Genomic DNA, 15,625 nt, shown 5'->3' on the forward strand with positions numbered 1-15,625 from the left:
TTAACGAACTGGTTATTTAAACGAATTGGACTTATAACGAACTGGACTCTTAACGAATCAGTCCATATAACGAACCAGCCCAAATAGCGAATTGGACCTTCTAATTCGTTATCTCCTTTAACGAATGACTATAACGAATTGGGGCTAATTCGTTATCTTTTCATTAACGAATATGGATACGAACTAAAGCTAGTTCGTTAATCTTTCCTTAGCGAATCAGCTGACGAATTGCCTCTAGTTCGTTAATCCTCCGTTAACGAACTAGGTTTAGGTTAGAGAATGTCAGAACATTCTCTGACATTCCCTTAACCTCGTATATTTTCCGGCGCCGTCGCCGGAAAAAACGCGGTTTCACCGGAAAAACGAGTTTTGACTCGTTTTTCGCCCCGTTCTATCCAGATCTGAGCTAGGGTGACCCCTAAGCTCATCTTAGGTTCGGTTTATACCCGATTCCACCCGGATCTCGTGACTTAAATGGTTTAACGGTGACGGCTCGTCGTTTCGTGAATATATCTAACGGATTTAAGCTCATACAACAAAATACTATCATACCTTGGGTCGGGATCAGTTTTCTCTTCTATATTTCGGCTAGAGAGAGGATTAGAGAGAGATCTTAAGTGTGTGTTTTTTTGGTGTATGGAGTATGTGTGAAATGAAATTAAATGGGTAATTTATGACTTATATAATTATGGATCATGGGCTTAATCCCATGGTCTTTTCCTCTTTCCTTCATAACCCAAATCCATAACCCAATTCCATTTAACCCAACACTAGCCCAACTCATAATAACTCATACTTTCGTTTATTAACCGAAACCAGAAAACGAGATGTTACATAACTGGTGCAGACAATAATACAAAAACTGATACATGCTAAAAAATGATTACACGTTCTAACACGTTTTTTAAATATATGCAACAATGTTTATACATTATAACACGTTCTAACACATATGCATAATGCTTTAATACGATAAAAATAAAGTTACCTTGTCAGCAAGTTTTTTCATAATGTGCCACATACATAACCGATGTCTCGAATTTGGTAAAGCAAGGGAGATTGCTTGCTTTATTGCAGGATCTTGATCAGTAACAACCACCTTTGGGGCAATACCAAAAGAATCAAGAAAAACTTTCAAAAGCCATATAGATTCGGACAATAATAACGCAACACCAACAATAACATTCCGACAGTGATTATAAATGGCAGTAAATTGTACAAAAACCATATTGTACCTGAAAAAACAAATTTATATAAAAACTAATTAAAAAAATGTGTAAAAATATAAAAAAGTAAATTGTATCAAATTGACATACTTGTTTGTCTTAAATCAATCAATCAATCAATCAAGCCCAGTAAAATCCCACCGACAGCAAAGCTATAAGTATGGTCTGGGGAGGGTGGGATGTAGGCACACCGTACCTCTATCCAAAGGAATAATGAGGTGGCTTCCAGAGAGACCCTCGGCTCTAAGTACATGTGTATGAAGCAAAATAAAGGAAATCAAAGTTTAACAGTTATATAAAAACTACTACTAATTATAATAATATTAATAATAAGATCACAGTTTAACAGCTATATAAAAGCTAATAATAATAATAATAATATATGTAAGGATAATACCATTATGGTATGTGACCTAAATAAGTTTGTCTTAAATGTTGCATCAAATGATATAATATCTCCAAAAGCCAAATAATTTTTCTTTGAAATATTATCAGCCCAAAACAAACGATCTAACTCACCGTTAGTATTAACTGTATACTCAAACGAATAACCATCACAACAGTTTTTCTTCCCACTTATTCTTTGTGCAACCATTTCAGCGTCATACTTGCCAATATAACAAGTTAAACTCTATTAGAAATTCTTACAATCGTCTTTTGTAGCCCCAACTTTCTCAAATCCTCCATACTTTGTCCTCATAAATATTAAACGCCTTAACAGGGCCCAAATTCAATGTTGACATCTCATATATAATATCTTGTTGTACATGAGTCAACTTTCTATTTGATCGAACAAAATGCATATCATTTGCATGCACCATTTCATGATTATGTCCTTCGACAAAATCATTTATTTCAAACCTCAACCCATCAACAGATTTTAGAAAAATTTGAGCTCGACAACCACACCTAATTGTTGGTCTCTATAGGGTCTGCTGGAACGACCTTTTTCAGCCATAGAATCATAACTATTTGCAGGCTTGTGACCTTCTTTCGAACAGGTAAAATATTTAGACTTTAATAAACCCTCATTCATGTACGAACCTCCTTTACGAACACAAAAACCAGCTTTCTTTGCATATTCACAATAGAAATCATATGCATGATCAACAGATTCAAAAACCATTCCTTTTTCAGGTTTGCAAGATGCATTAACTTGAGGTATAACAAGATCTGATGAAGGATCTGATAAAAGAAAAATCAATCTAATACATTCTTATACGTTGTTATATGTTCAAAATCAAAAACGCAAAAACAAAAGCTCCTATTCACAATTTTCTATGAAAAAACACAAAATAATTTGAAGTCCAAAACAAAGCACAATTACTTCACCCCCAAACTATACGTTCTTATACGTTCTAATAAAAAAAACACTCCTACTCGCGATTTGATATTAAGACAAATAATTTCAAGTCTAAATCGATTCACAAATACTTGGCACCTATACAAACACACACACATCAATCGTATAATATACAACAGAAAAAAAAATAACCTAAAAAATGATAAAATTAACTTATCAATCCATAAAATCTACAGTATACAATTAAAAAACATCAAAAAATTATGCTAATCACAAAAACTTGCCCAATCCTATACGTTCTAAATCAAACAACAAACAAACCTACTCGCGAATTGCTATTACGACACATAAATTTGAAGTTTATTCAAATCACAATTACTAAACACCTATAAAAACACATAATTCATAATCGATCATAAATTCATCAAAAAATTAACCTAAAAACCGAAAAATTAAGTCGATTAAACCTACAGTGTACAGCTAAATACATAAAAAATTGATTAAAACTAAAACTAAAATAACTTACTTTGATGATCGTAATACATGACGTTAAACAATCAACGATACCATCCAGTTAATCGAATAACAAAAAACGCCAATTCAATTCTTAATCAGTTTTTGGATACGTGATAAAAAAATATAATAAAACGGTTTCTAATACAAGTGCGATCGCTTTTGAAAAGTAAAGTAAAAAAGACAAAAACACCCTTATGGGTACTTAAGTAATCAAATTAATTAAATTGCAAATCAACAATAGGAAATCTATCGTACGTAATGTATGATAACCAATTTTTGTATTGGATCTTTTATCTATATATATAGGGGAGAGTTATCCTAAAAACAAATAATTTCCTATGAATAATAAGAATAAATCATAGCCATTGGATCATATCAATCAATGGTTGAGATTTAAAATTACCAAAAACCGTCATAGTTTCCTATACTTACTCTTTCACTACAATAACCGACATAGTTTTTTAGAATTGTTCTTTCACCATATGTTGTAACACCTTTAACATGATCCAATGGTTATGATATATTCCTAGTCTTCCTAGGAAACTACTTCTTTATAGTATAACTCTCCCATATATATGTATATATAGGGTTAGTATCATTTGAGAACTCCAAAAAAGTTAAGAACTTCTAAGAACTGATAAGAACCAAACAATTTTTTTATTTTTTTCATATATTAACATTGTTTGAGACTAGTTTTACCATATTTTATATATAAATTTTTGATTACATATATAAATCACAGGTTTACATATGTGTAAAATTTATGTAATAACAAATTTACATATATGCAAAAAAAAATTTAGATATGTGTAAAAACTAATTTTCATAATTGTAATCGTAAATATAAATATAAATAGTGATAAAACTACACCCAAATAACACTAACATACAAAAAAATTTATAAAAAATGTTAGTTTTCAAGAGTTCCTTCAAGTTCTTAAATAATTTAAGGGTTCTGTAATGATACTCATCCTATATATATATATATATATATATATATATATATATATATATAGGGTAAGGATACCCTTTGCAAATTGAAAACTTTGATAACCATTTTGGACCACTAAAAACACCTTTAAAAAATATTTAAAAAAATCATAAAACAAAAATTTTTAAAAAGTAAAAAAACCAAAATTCTTATATTTCATTCCGGTTTCAATTAAAAAAATAAAAAAAAACGTCGTATTATACACATATGTATAATTTTATTTAATCTTTAGTTACGTAATATACACATATGTACAGTATCATTTATCTTAAATTATACACATGTGTATAAAAAAATCATGTAAAATGTAAATGTACATATATGTATATATTATACATATGTGTATATAATTTGCTAAACCGAGTTTTTTTTATTTTATGAAACCGGGATGTTAAAATAAGAATTTTGGTTTTTTTATTTTTTCATTTTTGTGTTTTTTTTATTTTATGATTTTTTTTATTTTTGGTTTTTTGTGATCCAAAATGGTTCTCATAGTTCTCAATTTCAAAAAAGTTCTCTCATGATCCTGATCCTATATATATATGTATGTATATATATGTATGTATGTATGTATGTAGGTATATATATATATATATGTGTGTGTGTGTGACGCTAAAGGGTTTTTAATTCATGACGGGTTGCTATAGAGAGGAGCTTCGATGTCTCGTTTAATACGTGGCGATGACATGGAGGGACATTAAAGCCCCACCATAGTGAAGAGCTTAAAAAGCAAGTGCCTCTACCAAGTGGGTTAGCCTCTACCAAGTGGGTTAGCCTCACATTAACTAGAGATTGGAAATGGGTCCTATATTTTTCACTTTGGATGCCAACCTTTGGTTCTGTGTTGGTTATGCTCGTCGAGTTTTAACGAGTACAGTCAATTATTAAGTTTTGCCTCTTTTAGACTTTCATGTATTAGTTTTACGCAACACAGTTGATTTTGTGTGAAGCTTTGGCTCGTTTAAGGTACTACACGAGCCGAGCCAAGCTAAGGCTCGTTTAAGGTTTTCCTCAAAATACATAAAAAAATAGTTAAAACATATATAAATTAACTATTTAGTTAATATATGATAAATGTGCCGATCTCAATCTTGAACAAAACAACTCACGGGTGAGCTCTAATTCTAAAGAAAAAATCTGAAACAAGCCGAGCTCTAGCTCTTGAGAAAAGCTAGAAACAAGTTAAAACGAGTCAAGTTTAGTCGATCTCGTGTCTAGACTTTGCTTTTACATATCTAAAATCTAAAATAAGTAATAAATAACCAATTAACCATATATGGGCAAATGACGGAAAGATACATAAATCTCTTTTGCGGGTGTTTTGTTGACTAGCTTCTTGTTTTTTTTTTTTGAACGACCAACAAAAAGAATTTATTAAAATAAAAGCGCTAGCCAGAAGCTAGACCCACCAATACACCAACATAAATCAACCACCAACAAAAAGAAAAAAAACCAAAACATTGTCACACAAGAACATATTTAACCCCCACAGCTTATCAAGCACAACCACTCGCTACAACCGGAACCTACGCCAATCTTCCCAGCTACACCCGAGTCTCTGCGATCTATTCTTTACCCAAAAGAAACTTAACACTTTAATATCCTTCAACAGACTTGTGACGTGAATCGGGCTTCCACGGTGTACCAAGTAGTTTCTCTTTTTCCACAAACACCAAACTGCCACCAAACATATAGCGTGAAACACTCTAACCTTTTCCTTTCGAAATGATGAATACTTATGCACCTCCAAAAGGTCCCGGAAACAAAACATAAACATACCAGGCATCTTGCACCATTGAGCGACTAACGTCCACATCGTTTGAGCCATGCCACATGAAACGAACACGTGCTCAACCGTTTCCTCTGCCTCACCACAAATTGGACAAAGAGTCGATCTAACCGGTATGTTTCTTTTTGCCAATGCGTCAAAAGTTGGTAACCGACCAAGAACCGCCCTCCAAGCAACGAAGCCGACTTTCTTCGGGATCAAATTATTCCAATCGAAAACATATTCCGGTTGAGAATAAGAGTTTTTCACCAAATGAGACCTTAAACTACGTACCGAAAACACTCCGGAAGATTCCAAGCCCCAAACAACTTTATCATCCCCTGGCACCAACACCAATCTTTGACACAGTTGCAAAAGGGACCTGAGCTCCGCCACTTCGACCGGACCGGAAGGATCCCTATACCAATCCCAACTTCCGCATATCCAACCTTCCAACATAAACAATCTATCGGCCACCGTACACCCCTTAAGATTTTTCTAAGGAAAAGAGGCTCGGGAAACGAGTAGCCAACGGCACCGACCCAATCCAAACATCCAGCCAAAACCAAGTATTGGATCCACTTTTCACGTCATGTCTAAACAGACCTTCTAAATCAATACTTGACAACCGAAGAACCGAAGATATTTTGACAATTTGACTCCACGGGCAAGAAAAAGAGATCTTAGCCGGGATCGCTGACCATGCTCGGGAAGAGTGATGAAAGGCCCATATGACTAGTTTCTTGTTAGTTTTTCAATAAACTTGCTGTTAAAAAAAACATAAATCTCTTTTCATCGGGAAAACAATATACCCCAATATTATTATTATTATACCCCCAATAATAAAGTGATAACAGCAGGCAGTCACCTATTGAAGCCTGAAGGAAGAAGTTGTGAAGATGGAGATGGCGGTAAGAAGAGTTGCGGGGATTGAAGGATGCTACGTGTCACTACCGCTTCATTTGATTCAAACGCTCCAATCAACTTCAACTTCTTCTGTGTTTTCATTTGTAGCTCTTGAGCTTCGTTCAGTTGCTAACGATTTCGACGTCTGGTACGTTGCCTGGTCTGGTTCCGCATCCTCTACCTCTTCTGATATTCAGGTATTATTATTATTATTATTATTATTTCAATTCCAATTGAGTTCGTTTTTATCCTCAATCAATTATGTATATTCTATTCAATGAGTGTGTTTCGGATGAAATTCTAGGTTTGGAATTGGTTTCCTACTCTCATGAAACTATTACTGTATCATACTCACAGTTACTGATCATATTTGTTTTCCTTACTTGAGAAACAATTTTATGTGCTTTAGTTATCAAGGAACTTTAGAATTAGTTTATCCGACTTCATTATTATTCTGTAGATTGCTCAGCAATTTGCAGAATGCATTAATCTGCCAGATCACGCAACTGTTAAAATACGAGCCATTCCTAATGTTCCAAAAGCTAAGTGTGTGACAATAGAGCCCGATACAGAAGATGATTGGGAAGTTCTAGAGCTAAACGCAGAACATGCAGAGGCTGGCATTTTAAAGCAGGTGCTTAATTAATATATATTGTATATTTGTTAATATAAGCGACTTGTATTTGACTTCTCATTATGATTTCAGCCCTATGCAAATTTGAGTTGTCCGATATACACAATAGTTAACATAATATATATACTATATGTGAATATTAATAGAAGTGGAAAAGATTGAACACTTTAGTAGCTTTTTGTTTGATAGTATATGGTAACCCATATGTTTTTTTTATATTACCTCTTACATTGATTTACTTACTGACTGCAGGCGGGAATTGTCCACGAAGGCATGAGATTTCCTTTGTGGTTGCATGGTCGCACAACCATTACATTTTCTGTAGTCTCAACTGACCCCAAAGAACCACTAGGTAAGATGATATCTGTTGCTTAGTTCTTATTCATGAATTAAAAGTGTGTTCTTCATAGTGCTAATACATGGTCATATAACTTCCATATGTGTATGTTTAGTGATTGTGAATTTATCATATCTTCAGTTTCTGCTTATTATTTGTGAATTATGTGTTGTACAGTGCAACTTGTACCAGGCACTGAAGTCGCAGTTGCACCCAAAAGACGAAGACGGTCTGAAAATGCAGTTGTAAAGGCATTGTTGCGCATTCAAGACGGGGACAGTAGATTTTGTCACAAATGTCGGGTCAACGACACTGAAATAGGATTGATTCTAACGTCTGCTGTCTTTATTCATCCAGAAACAGCTGAATCTTTTTCACTAGATCCTCTTCAACCTGTTGTTTTAGAACAAAAGTTAGTTACAAAGGAGCGAAAACTAAATCGTGGAAAGTCAACTGCAAAGGAAGATGAAAATGGGACAGAAAGTCAACCACACGATACTAAACAGGCAGTTGTCCGTCTTCTAATATCAGATTCAGTAGCTAAAGGACATGTCATGCTTTCTCAATCATTAAGGCGTTATCTGAAAGCAGGCCTACATTCTTGTAAGTTTAGTTTTAACATCTCATAATTTCTTGACATTAACTGTATTGAACGGTTTAAACCCTCAACCCTCTTTATAGTACTTGTTTACAGTTAGTTAAATAGTGCCTAGTCTTTTGCAATTTAACATATCTTATGCATTCATTGCCTTTTTGTTTACGAACTTCAAGGTGATTCTGATTCAATGTTATTAAAATAGGGGCAGTTGCGTATATCCCCTTGTAAACTTCGCTAATTGCATATTCACCCAACCCAAAACCAAATTTGTGTGTATCCCCTCCCTTAATGAAAAAATATATTTTGATTTATTTTATTAAAAATATGTTATAAAATGACCCCTATTTTTTTAAAAAAACTTTTAAATTTGCATATTTTTTCATTTTAGCTAGTTTTCTACCTGTTTTCTTGCGTTTTACTTAGTTCTTTTTATTTTTTTTGCTGCTTTTTATTATTTTCTTTTGTATGTATAATCTACTCTTATTTATCATGATCTTTTGGAGTAACAACCATAAAAAACATGAGTGACTGTCATCAAAATGAAAAACAAATGTCAAAGTTTTAGCTATGAAAGGGTATTTTTGTCATAATGTGAATTTAAATAAGGGAGGGAATTTGGGTTGGGTAAATATGCAAGTTGTGAAGTTTACAATGAGATATATTCAATTATATCATTAGAATATGACTCTAATATATGTCCTCATACAAGCACAGCATCTTTAAAACACCATTATAAGAGAAATGTGAAAAATGTATTTTTATTTTCAGGGATACATGTGAAGAGTTGCAATATTGTTCTACAAAAAGATTCCCCTCCGTTTATTCTTTCTCCTTGCCAATTTAAGATGCCTGGGAAAAAGGTCTCTGAAAATGGCGGTTTTGAAAATCTTAATGGCTACAAGAACCGTCACACAGAGAGATTGCTTCTCAAGACAAACTCAGACACCAAGTTTGACTTCACTGATTGGTCAACCCATGAGAAAACGATCACACTATTTTCAAATCATTCATCTGGTCAACAAAATGAAGGGTTAGTGGGTCTTCTGCGTACATGGATTTTAGGTCAACTCGATGCCATTTTGTCTTTTTCTAAAACCGAGCTGAAGTCAATGGTTTTGGGAAATAAGACGTTGGTTCACTTTCAAGTGAAACCTGAAGTACGAAAGAGAGGTGTAGAATCATTAGTGGATATCATGTATGTTTTGTCTGTTTCTGAGGATTCTTTTCAAGGTGGGGTCGTTTATGAGTTTGAGTTTTCTGAAGTGAATAAGATGTCTGTAAATAAGAAGAGTCTTGAGTTTTTTCTTGAGAAATCGAGTCTGGGTGAAGGTTTACCTCTTTATTCCGTTAAAGAAAGAATACCTGACAAGCCTTCTAAGTTAAAGATTTCTTCTTTGAGCTGGATGGGAGCGACAGCTGATGATGTAACTAATAGTAGGTATTTTAGCTTTAATTTCTAACGTTTGCTGATAATCATGACTTATGCATATTTTTGGTTCTTTCTTTGTTTTATTGAGTATCCAATCAAATCAGTTCGGATCAAAGCACATAATTTGATGTGGAGATCAAAACAGCCCACCTGTCAACACCTTTTGTCTACTTTTGAATTTTGTAAATAGTTAATGTGTTAACTTTGATGTCTACTTTTGAATTTTGTAAATAGTTAATGTGTTAACTTTGATTACTAATAAGATAATTTGCATTGAATACAATGTTCTAAGACAAGCATTTTGATACCCATAGGCGATTTTTAACCCATTCAATATGTTTGCTCATGTGGCCTGTTTTAAATCTATTTTGTACATTTGTTCTGTTTGGCTTGTTACTAATAGAATACAAACCTAACTGACCTGAACTCAATAGCCTGGGGCCTGAAAGTAGAGTAATTTCTACTAAAATGCAACTGCATAGTAATTTTTAGGCATTACTATTATTGCCTAATGTCAGAAAGACAAAAGTAGATCAGTTGCTCATGAGAGTACTTGTTTATTTAATTCTAAGCTAAACATTAGTGCTGAATAAATATTTTATCTGCCATGCATTTCTTCCTTTTTCAGGATTAATGGTAATATTGTCACCTTCATCTGGAGTGTTTTTAAGTACTTACAATCTTCCTTTTCCTGGACATGTGTTAATTTATGGACCTCCAGTGAGTTCTTAATTCATATTTATAGTTTCAGAGAAACAATTGACATAAAATTAATCATATAGTTAACATCCAATCTGTTTCTTCTTACAAGGGTTCTGGGAAGACACTATTAGCCACAACTGTTGCAAAAACAATTGAAGATCATGAAGATATCTTGGCACACATGTAGGTCTTTTCATGACTGAAATATCTATTGATTTATTTTGTAATGAGATATGGTATTGATTGCTGGATACATCTGCAGAGTTTATGTAAGCTGTTCTAAACTTGCTTCAAGTAAGTCACAGACTATACAGCAAACTGTTTCTAACTACATATCTGAAGCATTGGATCATGCTCCTTCTCTTGTGGTACTTGATGACCTTGATAGCATTATATCATCTCCTAATAACTCAGAAGATCATCACTCGTCGTCTTCTTCTACAGCCCTAATGGAATTTCTCACGGGAATTTTGGATGAATACGAGGTTCGTTTTTCTATCATATTTCTGAATCATTATCTTTCATGTGTGTAACTTATGTTTGATGAATAAATTAAAATCTTCAATAACAGGAAAAACGGAAGACTTCATGTGGAATCGGTCCCATTGCGTTCATAGCTTGTGTGCAGACGCTAACTAGTATTCCACAGGCCTTGAGCAGCTCTGGTAGTTTGGCTTCTTTTGAAGAAATTATATGATGATTTTCAATTAAAAGTCACAACTTTAATATCTTCTTTCTCATGTTAAACGGTTGTTGACTCCAGGCAGGTTTGACTTTCATGTGCAACTTGCTGCTCCTGCAGCTGCTGAACGTGGCGCGTTACTAAAACACGAGATTCAGAAACGTTCTTTGTTATGTTCTGATGATGTTTTGCTAGATATTGCTTCCTCGTGTGATGGATATGATGCATATGATCTGGTATTTGAATTTTTTTCTTAAATCTGTTCTCTTCATAAAATTGGCGATTCAGTCTACATGTTTCATACCTAGTATGTATTCTTCTTGTGCAGGAAATACTGGTTGATAGGTCGGTTCACGCTGCCATTGGTCGGTTTGTGTCTAGTGGATTGGCTTTTGAGAATGAGAGAAAACCTAACTTGGAGAAAGATGATTTTGTGCAAGCAATGAAAGGGTTTTTGCCTATTGCCATGCGGGATATAACTAAATCTGCTTCTGAAGAAGGGCATGGTGGCTGGCAGGATGTTGGTGGTTTAACAGAAATCCGTAACTCCATCAAAGAGGTATAGTTAATTGAACGATATGAACACATGTCTCGTAGTTCATGTATGTTCTTTATGTGCTAATATCCTATTTCATGTTTTACAATTTTTAGATGATTGAATTACCTTCCAAGTTTCCTACGATTTTTTCACAAGCTCCTTTAAGGATGAGATCTAATGTTCTATTATATGGTCCTCCTGGTTGTGGTAAAACGCATATTGTTGGTGCTGCTGCTGCGGCATGTTCATTACGGTTCATATCTATTAAAGGGCCCGAGCTGCTGAACAAATACATTGGTGCTTCTGAGCAAGCAGTAAGTAATGCTAATATTACTTATTTACCCCTCTTGTTACCCTTATTTACATTGTTAATTTCAGGTACGTGATATATTTTCAAAAGCAGCTGCTGCAGCACCATGCCTTCTGTTTTTTGATGAGTTTGACTCCATTGCTCCAAAAAGAGGTCATGATAATACTGGTGTGACAGATCGAGTTGTTAATCAAGTTAGTTTATTATTATTATCGACGAGTAAAATTTGTGGTCTTCCTGCTGCTTTTTGACCATTATACTTAATGATGTTTGTATCAAATGTCTCCAGTTTCTGACAGAGTTGGATGGTGTTGAGGTTTTAACTGGAGTATTTGTTTTTGCTGCCACAAGGTTTGTAATTCTTTGATTCTCTCTTTTCCTATATCTGGGATCAACTTTGTCTTTTAAGCATCAAACTCAATAAGAACTGTTTTGGTCACAAAAATAATCAATTCTATTAGCAAAATACAAAATCATTACCCAAATAAATTAATCTTGATTTTCAAAACAAAAGAAATGAACATTGATTTCAAAATTTTAGTTTTACTCACTGATTGGTAACATTTGTAACTTTTTTTGGATATACAGTAGACCAGATCTACTAGATGCTGCACTGCTGCGACCCGGTAGATTAGATCGCCTACTTTTCTGCGATTTTCCATCACCACAAGAACGACGGGATATTCTTACTGTTCTTTCTAGAAAGGTGAGAATTACTAAAGGTTACGTATTTGACCCGTTACCTTGTAAACGGGTCGATCAGGGTTATGCTTATATCTCTTAATGGGTCAAATGGGTCAAGTCAATGAGTTAAATGGTGTCAAATTCATCAGAAGAGAGTTCAATACAAATGCATTCTAAATCATATTATCAAGTTGTTTGTGGGTTGGCCCGACCTTAAAGTTACCATTTAACCCAAACCCACTTTGGCCCACATATTTTGCCCATCTTTTTAAGAATCAGGGGTGTTAAACGGGTTGTGTTTGCCTGTTGGTGGATCCAACCCAACGCGACCTGCAATTTTGGCATGAACCTGAACACGACTCGTTTGACCCGAAACTTTTTTATTTTTTTTTATGTACTAATACTTTAAATTTACATTTTTACAACAAAATAATATAAAACAGTTTTCATTTTAATTATTAAATTTTATGTAAATTTCCTTTTCAGTTTTAAATTTTATCGTAGGATACCCAAAAAATTTAATCTATTAAAGAACATTTAAATAAAAAGTAAGGGTTCGTGGGTTGCCCGAACACGACCTGTTTTGGCTAAACGGGCTTGCAGGGTTTACCTCGACCCGTTTGTACCAAACCCAAACACGTGAATTTCGTGTTAGGTTCGTGTGGTGTTAGAAATTCACACCCTTATTAAGGACACACGATCTCATTTTCAACCTTTTGAATATCAGTTACCTTTGGCTAAAGATGTGAATTTAGAAGCCATAGCTCAAAAGACGGAAGGATTTAGTGGAGCGGATCTCCAAGCTCTGTTATCGGATGCACAACTGGCGGCTGTTCACGATCTTTTAAACAGCAAAGAAGCTCACGAGCCCGGAAATATGCCACTCATTACCAATCCACTCTTACGGTCCATTTGTGACAATGCGCGACCTTCGGTTTCAGAAACTGAAAAACAGAGATTATACAGCATTTATGGCCAGTTTTTGGATGCTAAGAGATCTGCTGCTGCACGGGTCTTTCTCATACACCCTTTTGAATTTTTTGGTCAAACGAGTTTTTTTTTTGTTTAAATTATGATTGATCAAAATTCTTTAAGTTAGTGTCAATATGCATTATAATAGGACTGCTAAACCCGTTGTGTTAGCATGGCCCGTTACGAACCTGAAAATTGTGTCAGGCATATATGCATTATATTAGGACTGCTAAACCTGTTGTGTTAGCATGGCCCATCACGATTTCAGACGACATTCGAGGGTTGGTACAAACATGACCCGTTTAACCCGAAATATTTTTTTTTAAATTCTAGTTTTTTATGTGTTAATACTTTATAATTACCATTTTACTACAAAATTGGAAGTTTATATAAAATATATATCTTTTGATTATAAAATATTATGTCAGTTTCTGTTTTTCTAAAGTTTTAACGTAAAATACTAATCAGTTTAATTATTGAGAAAAAACACTTTTTTTAGAAAAGAACTGAAAAAAAACAAGCTAGATGGGCCAACCCAACACGACCTGTTTAGCTGATTGTGTTCGTGAGCTTGACATGAAATTGACCAGAACCCGCAAATTTCTTATGGGTTCGTGTTGTGACAAGGTGGGGGTGGGTTGGGTAAAGTCATCAAAACGGGTCATCTTTTACCTGAATTTCTGTTCCCTTTTTAATCATGAAAGATATGTTATTTCAACCATTCTGTAATGTTTTGGATACAATTGTTTAGGAGGTTCTATGTAATTTTGATCCATTTTATTTTAAAGCCAACTTACATCCATTGATAAGTCATAAGTAATAAATTTACTTCTTTGACTCTTAAAAAGTCCAAGTTGTTAAATTGACTGGAGCATGTGTTTGACTGAGCCAATTTATTGACTTGACTCTTTGTGCAGTCAAGAGATGCAAAAGGGAAAAGAGCAACCCTTGCATGATGATTGACTAACCACCGTTTGATGCAATACGTGGTTATTACAGTGGCGGCCCACGGAGATGGCAACTGAGTTTGCTACAGTCAGGTTGCCGCTGGTGTGTTAATGCGACGGGTGCGGCACTATTCGATTGGTCATAATAAGAAACGTGTACTCTTTATTTTTTTAAAGATAACTATAATTGTAGATAGAATATTATTATTCACCATCCATGGCAAATCTTCACATTCGACTGCTGGTGTATGTACTTTTAAGTTTATTTTACGAAAGAGTTGTATACTATTTGAGTTGTGAAATTAATAAGGTTAACTGCAAATGATGGTGAATTCTGGATTTTTATAAAAGGTTTGTGGGTGATGTAATGATGGTGAATTCTGGATTTTTATAAAAGGTTTGTGGGTGATGTTAGATTTGAGAAATCAAATATAGGCAAACAGGATAACGTATGCACCGTATATTAACCTACCTTGTGTTACCGATTAACATGTGATAGTAATGACACATTACTAATTGTGTACTACATGTTTTACTATGATACTTTATGTATTGATGGTTACTTAACATGGTTTACTAACGATTCTTATTCGTTCAATTTTAATCTATATTTTCTCTTCCAGTTTGAAATACGAAACACGAGAGAGGAAAAACAATTGAAAATCACTTAAAATCGTGGTTGTTGCTTTGTTTATCATTCAAATCTGCCCAGTTAGAAAGCGCTTTTCACTTTTGAAAGAAAGTGATTCAAACATTTGGACGATTCTTGGCATTATTAATTCCATGTTTATATTGCAAGCTACCCCCTCCCTTTTCCCTTTGAGCAGGGATGTGAACGATTCATGTAAAGCTCAAGCTCAACCCGTGCAGGGCCAGCTTAACTTCATTGGAGGCCAACATGATAATAATTTTAGGCCTTTTTTATTAAAAAAAAAACTCGTAATTTTGTAATTTACCTTGCAGTAATTCCGTAACTGCAAAAGAACCAGAAATATTCATTTGAAGTTGAAAAGTATAGGTAATATTAATTAAGCAGTAGCCAAAATTATAAATCTGCATATTCAATTAAAACCAACATGTCA

The 15,625-nt window shown here is 34.1% G+C and overlaps 2 protein-coding genes across 2 annotated transcripts; one reads left to right on the plus strand and one right to left on the minus strand.

Moving 5' to 3' along the window:
* Positions 1–931: 931 nt before the first annotated feature.
* On the minus strand, positions 932–6,263 carry LOC143578141 (protein FAR1-RELATED SEQUENCE 5-like). Its single transcript, XM_077061804.1, has 6 exons — positions 5,816–6,263; positions 2,172–2,411; positions 1,916–2,061; positions 1,640–1,833; positions 989–1,235; positions 932–943 (listed from the first exon to the last, which is right to left on the minus strand). The coding sequence occupies exons 1-6, from the start codon at positions 6,261–6,263 to the stop codon at positions 932–934; spliced, it is 1,287 nt and encodes a 428-aa protein (XP_076917919.1).
* Positions 6,264–6,654: 391 nt separating this feature from the next.
* LOC143578134 (peroxisomal ATPase PEX1-like) lies at positions 6,655–14,756 on the plus strand. Its single transcript, XM_077061796.1, has 17 exons — positions 6,655–6,907; positions 7,171–7,344; positions 7,597–7,696; positions 7,859–8,284; positions 9,048–9,713; positions 10,337–10,428; positions 10,520–10,593; positions 10,673–10,895; positions 10,982–11,075; positions 11,174–11,328; positions 11,421–11,651; positions 11,744–11,944; positions 12,009–12,134; positions 12,230–12,291; positions 12,529–12,646; positions 13,352–13,636; positions 14,514–14,756. Exons 1-17 carry the CDS (start codon positions 6,704–6,706, stop codon positions 14,550–14,552), a joined length of 3,270 nt encoding a protein of 1,089 aa, XP_076917911.1. The 5' UTR covers positions 6,655–6,703; the 3' UTR covers positions 14,553–14,756.
* The last annotated feature ends 869 nt before the right edge of the window (positions 14,757–15,625 follow it).

This window comes from Bidens hawaiensis, unplaced genomic scaffold (assembly GCF_021521415.1).
Source record: "Bidens hawaiensis isolate Kalapana, Puna unplaced genomic scaffold, B.hawaiensis_p1.1 tig00029042_1, whole genome shotgun sequence".
Lineage (NCBI taxonomy): Eukaryota > Viridiplantae > Streptophyta > Magnoliopsida > Asterales > Asteraceae > Bidens > Bidens hawaiensis.

What these genes read in the sequence shown, in the direction of transcription:
- LOC143578141 (XM_077061804.1), bottom strand. Translation starts at nt 6,263, where the DNA reads ATGTTGGAAGGTTGGATATGCGGAAGTTGGGATTGGTATAGGGATCCT. An exon ending in TGATTCTATGGCTGAAAAAG is followed by an intron (nt 2,062 to 2,171) that starts GTCGTTCCAGCA and finishes ATTTTGTCGAAG; the next exon opens with GACATAATCATGAAATGGTG. An exon ending in TTAATATTTATGAGGACAAA is followed by an intron (nt 1,834 to 1,915) that starts GTATGGAGGATT and finishes TATATTGGCAAG; the next exon opens with TATGACGCTGAAATGGTTGC.
- LOC143578134 (XM_077061796.1), top strand. Translation starts at nt 6,704, where the DNA reads ATGGAGATGGCGGTAAGAAGAGTTGCGGGGATTGAAGGATGCTACGTG. An exon ending in GATATGATGCATATGATCTG is followed by an intron (nt 11,329 to 11,420) that starts GTATTTGAATTT and finishes CTTCTTGTGCAG; the next exon opens with GAAATACTGGTTGATAGGTC. An exon ending in TTGGTGCTTCTGAGCAAGCA is followed by an intron (nt 11,945 to 12,008) that starts GTAAGTAATGCT and finishes TGTTAATTTCAG; the next exon opens with GTACGTGATATATTTTCAAA.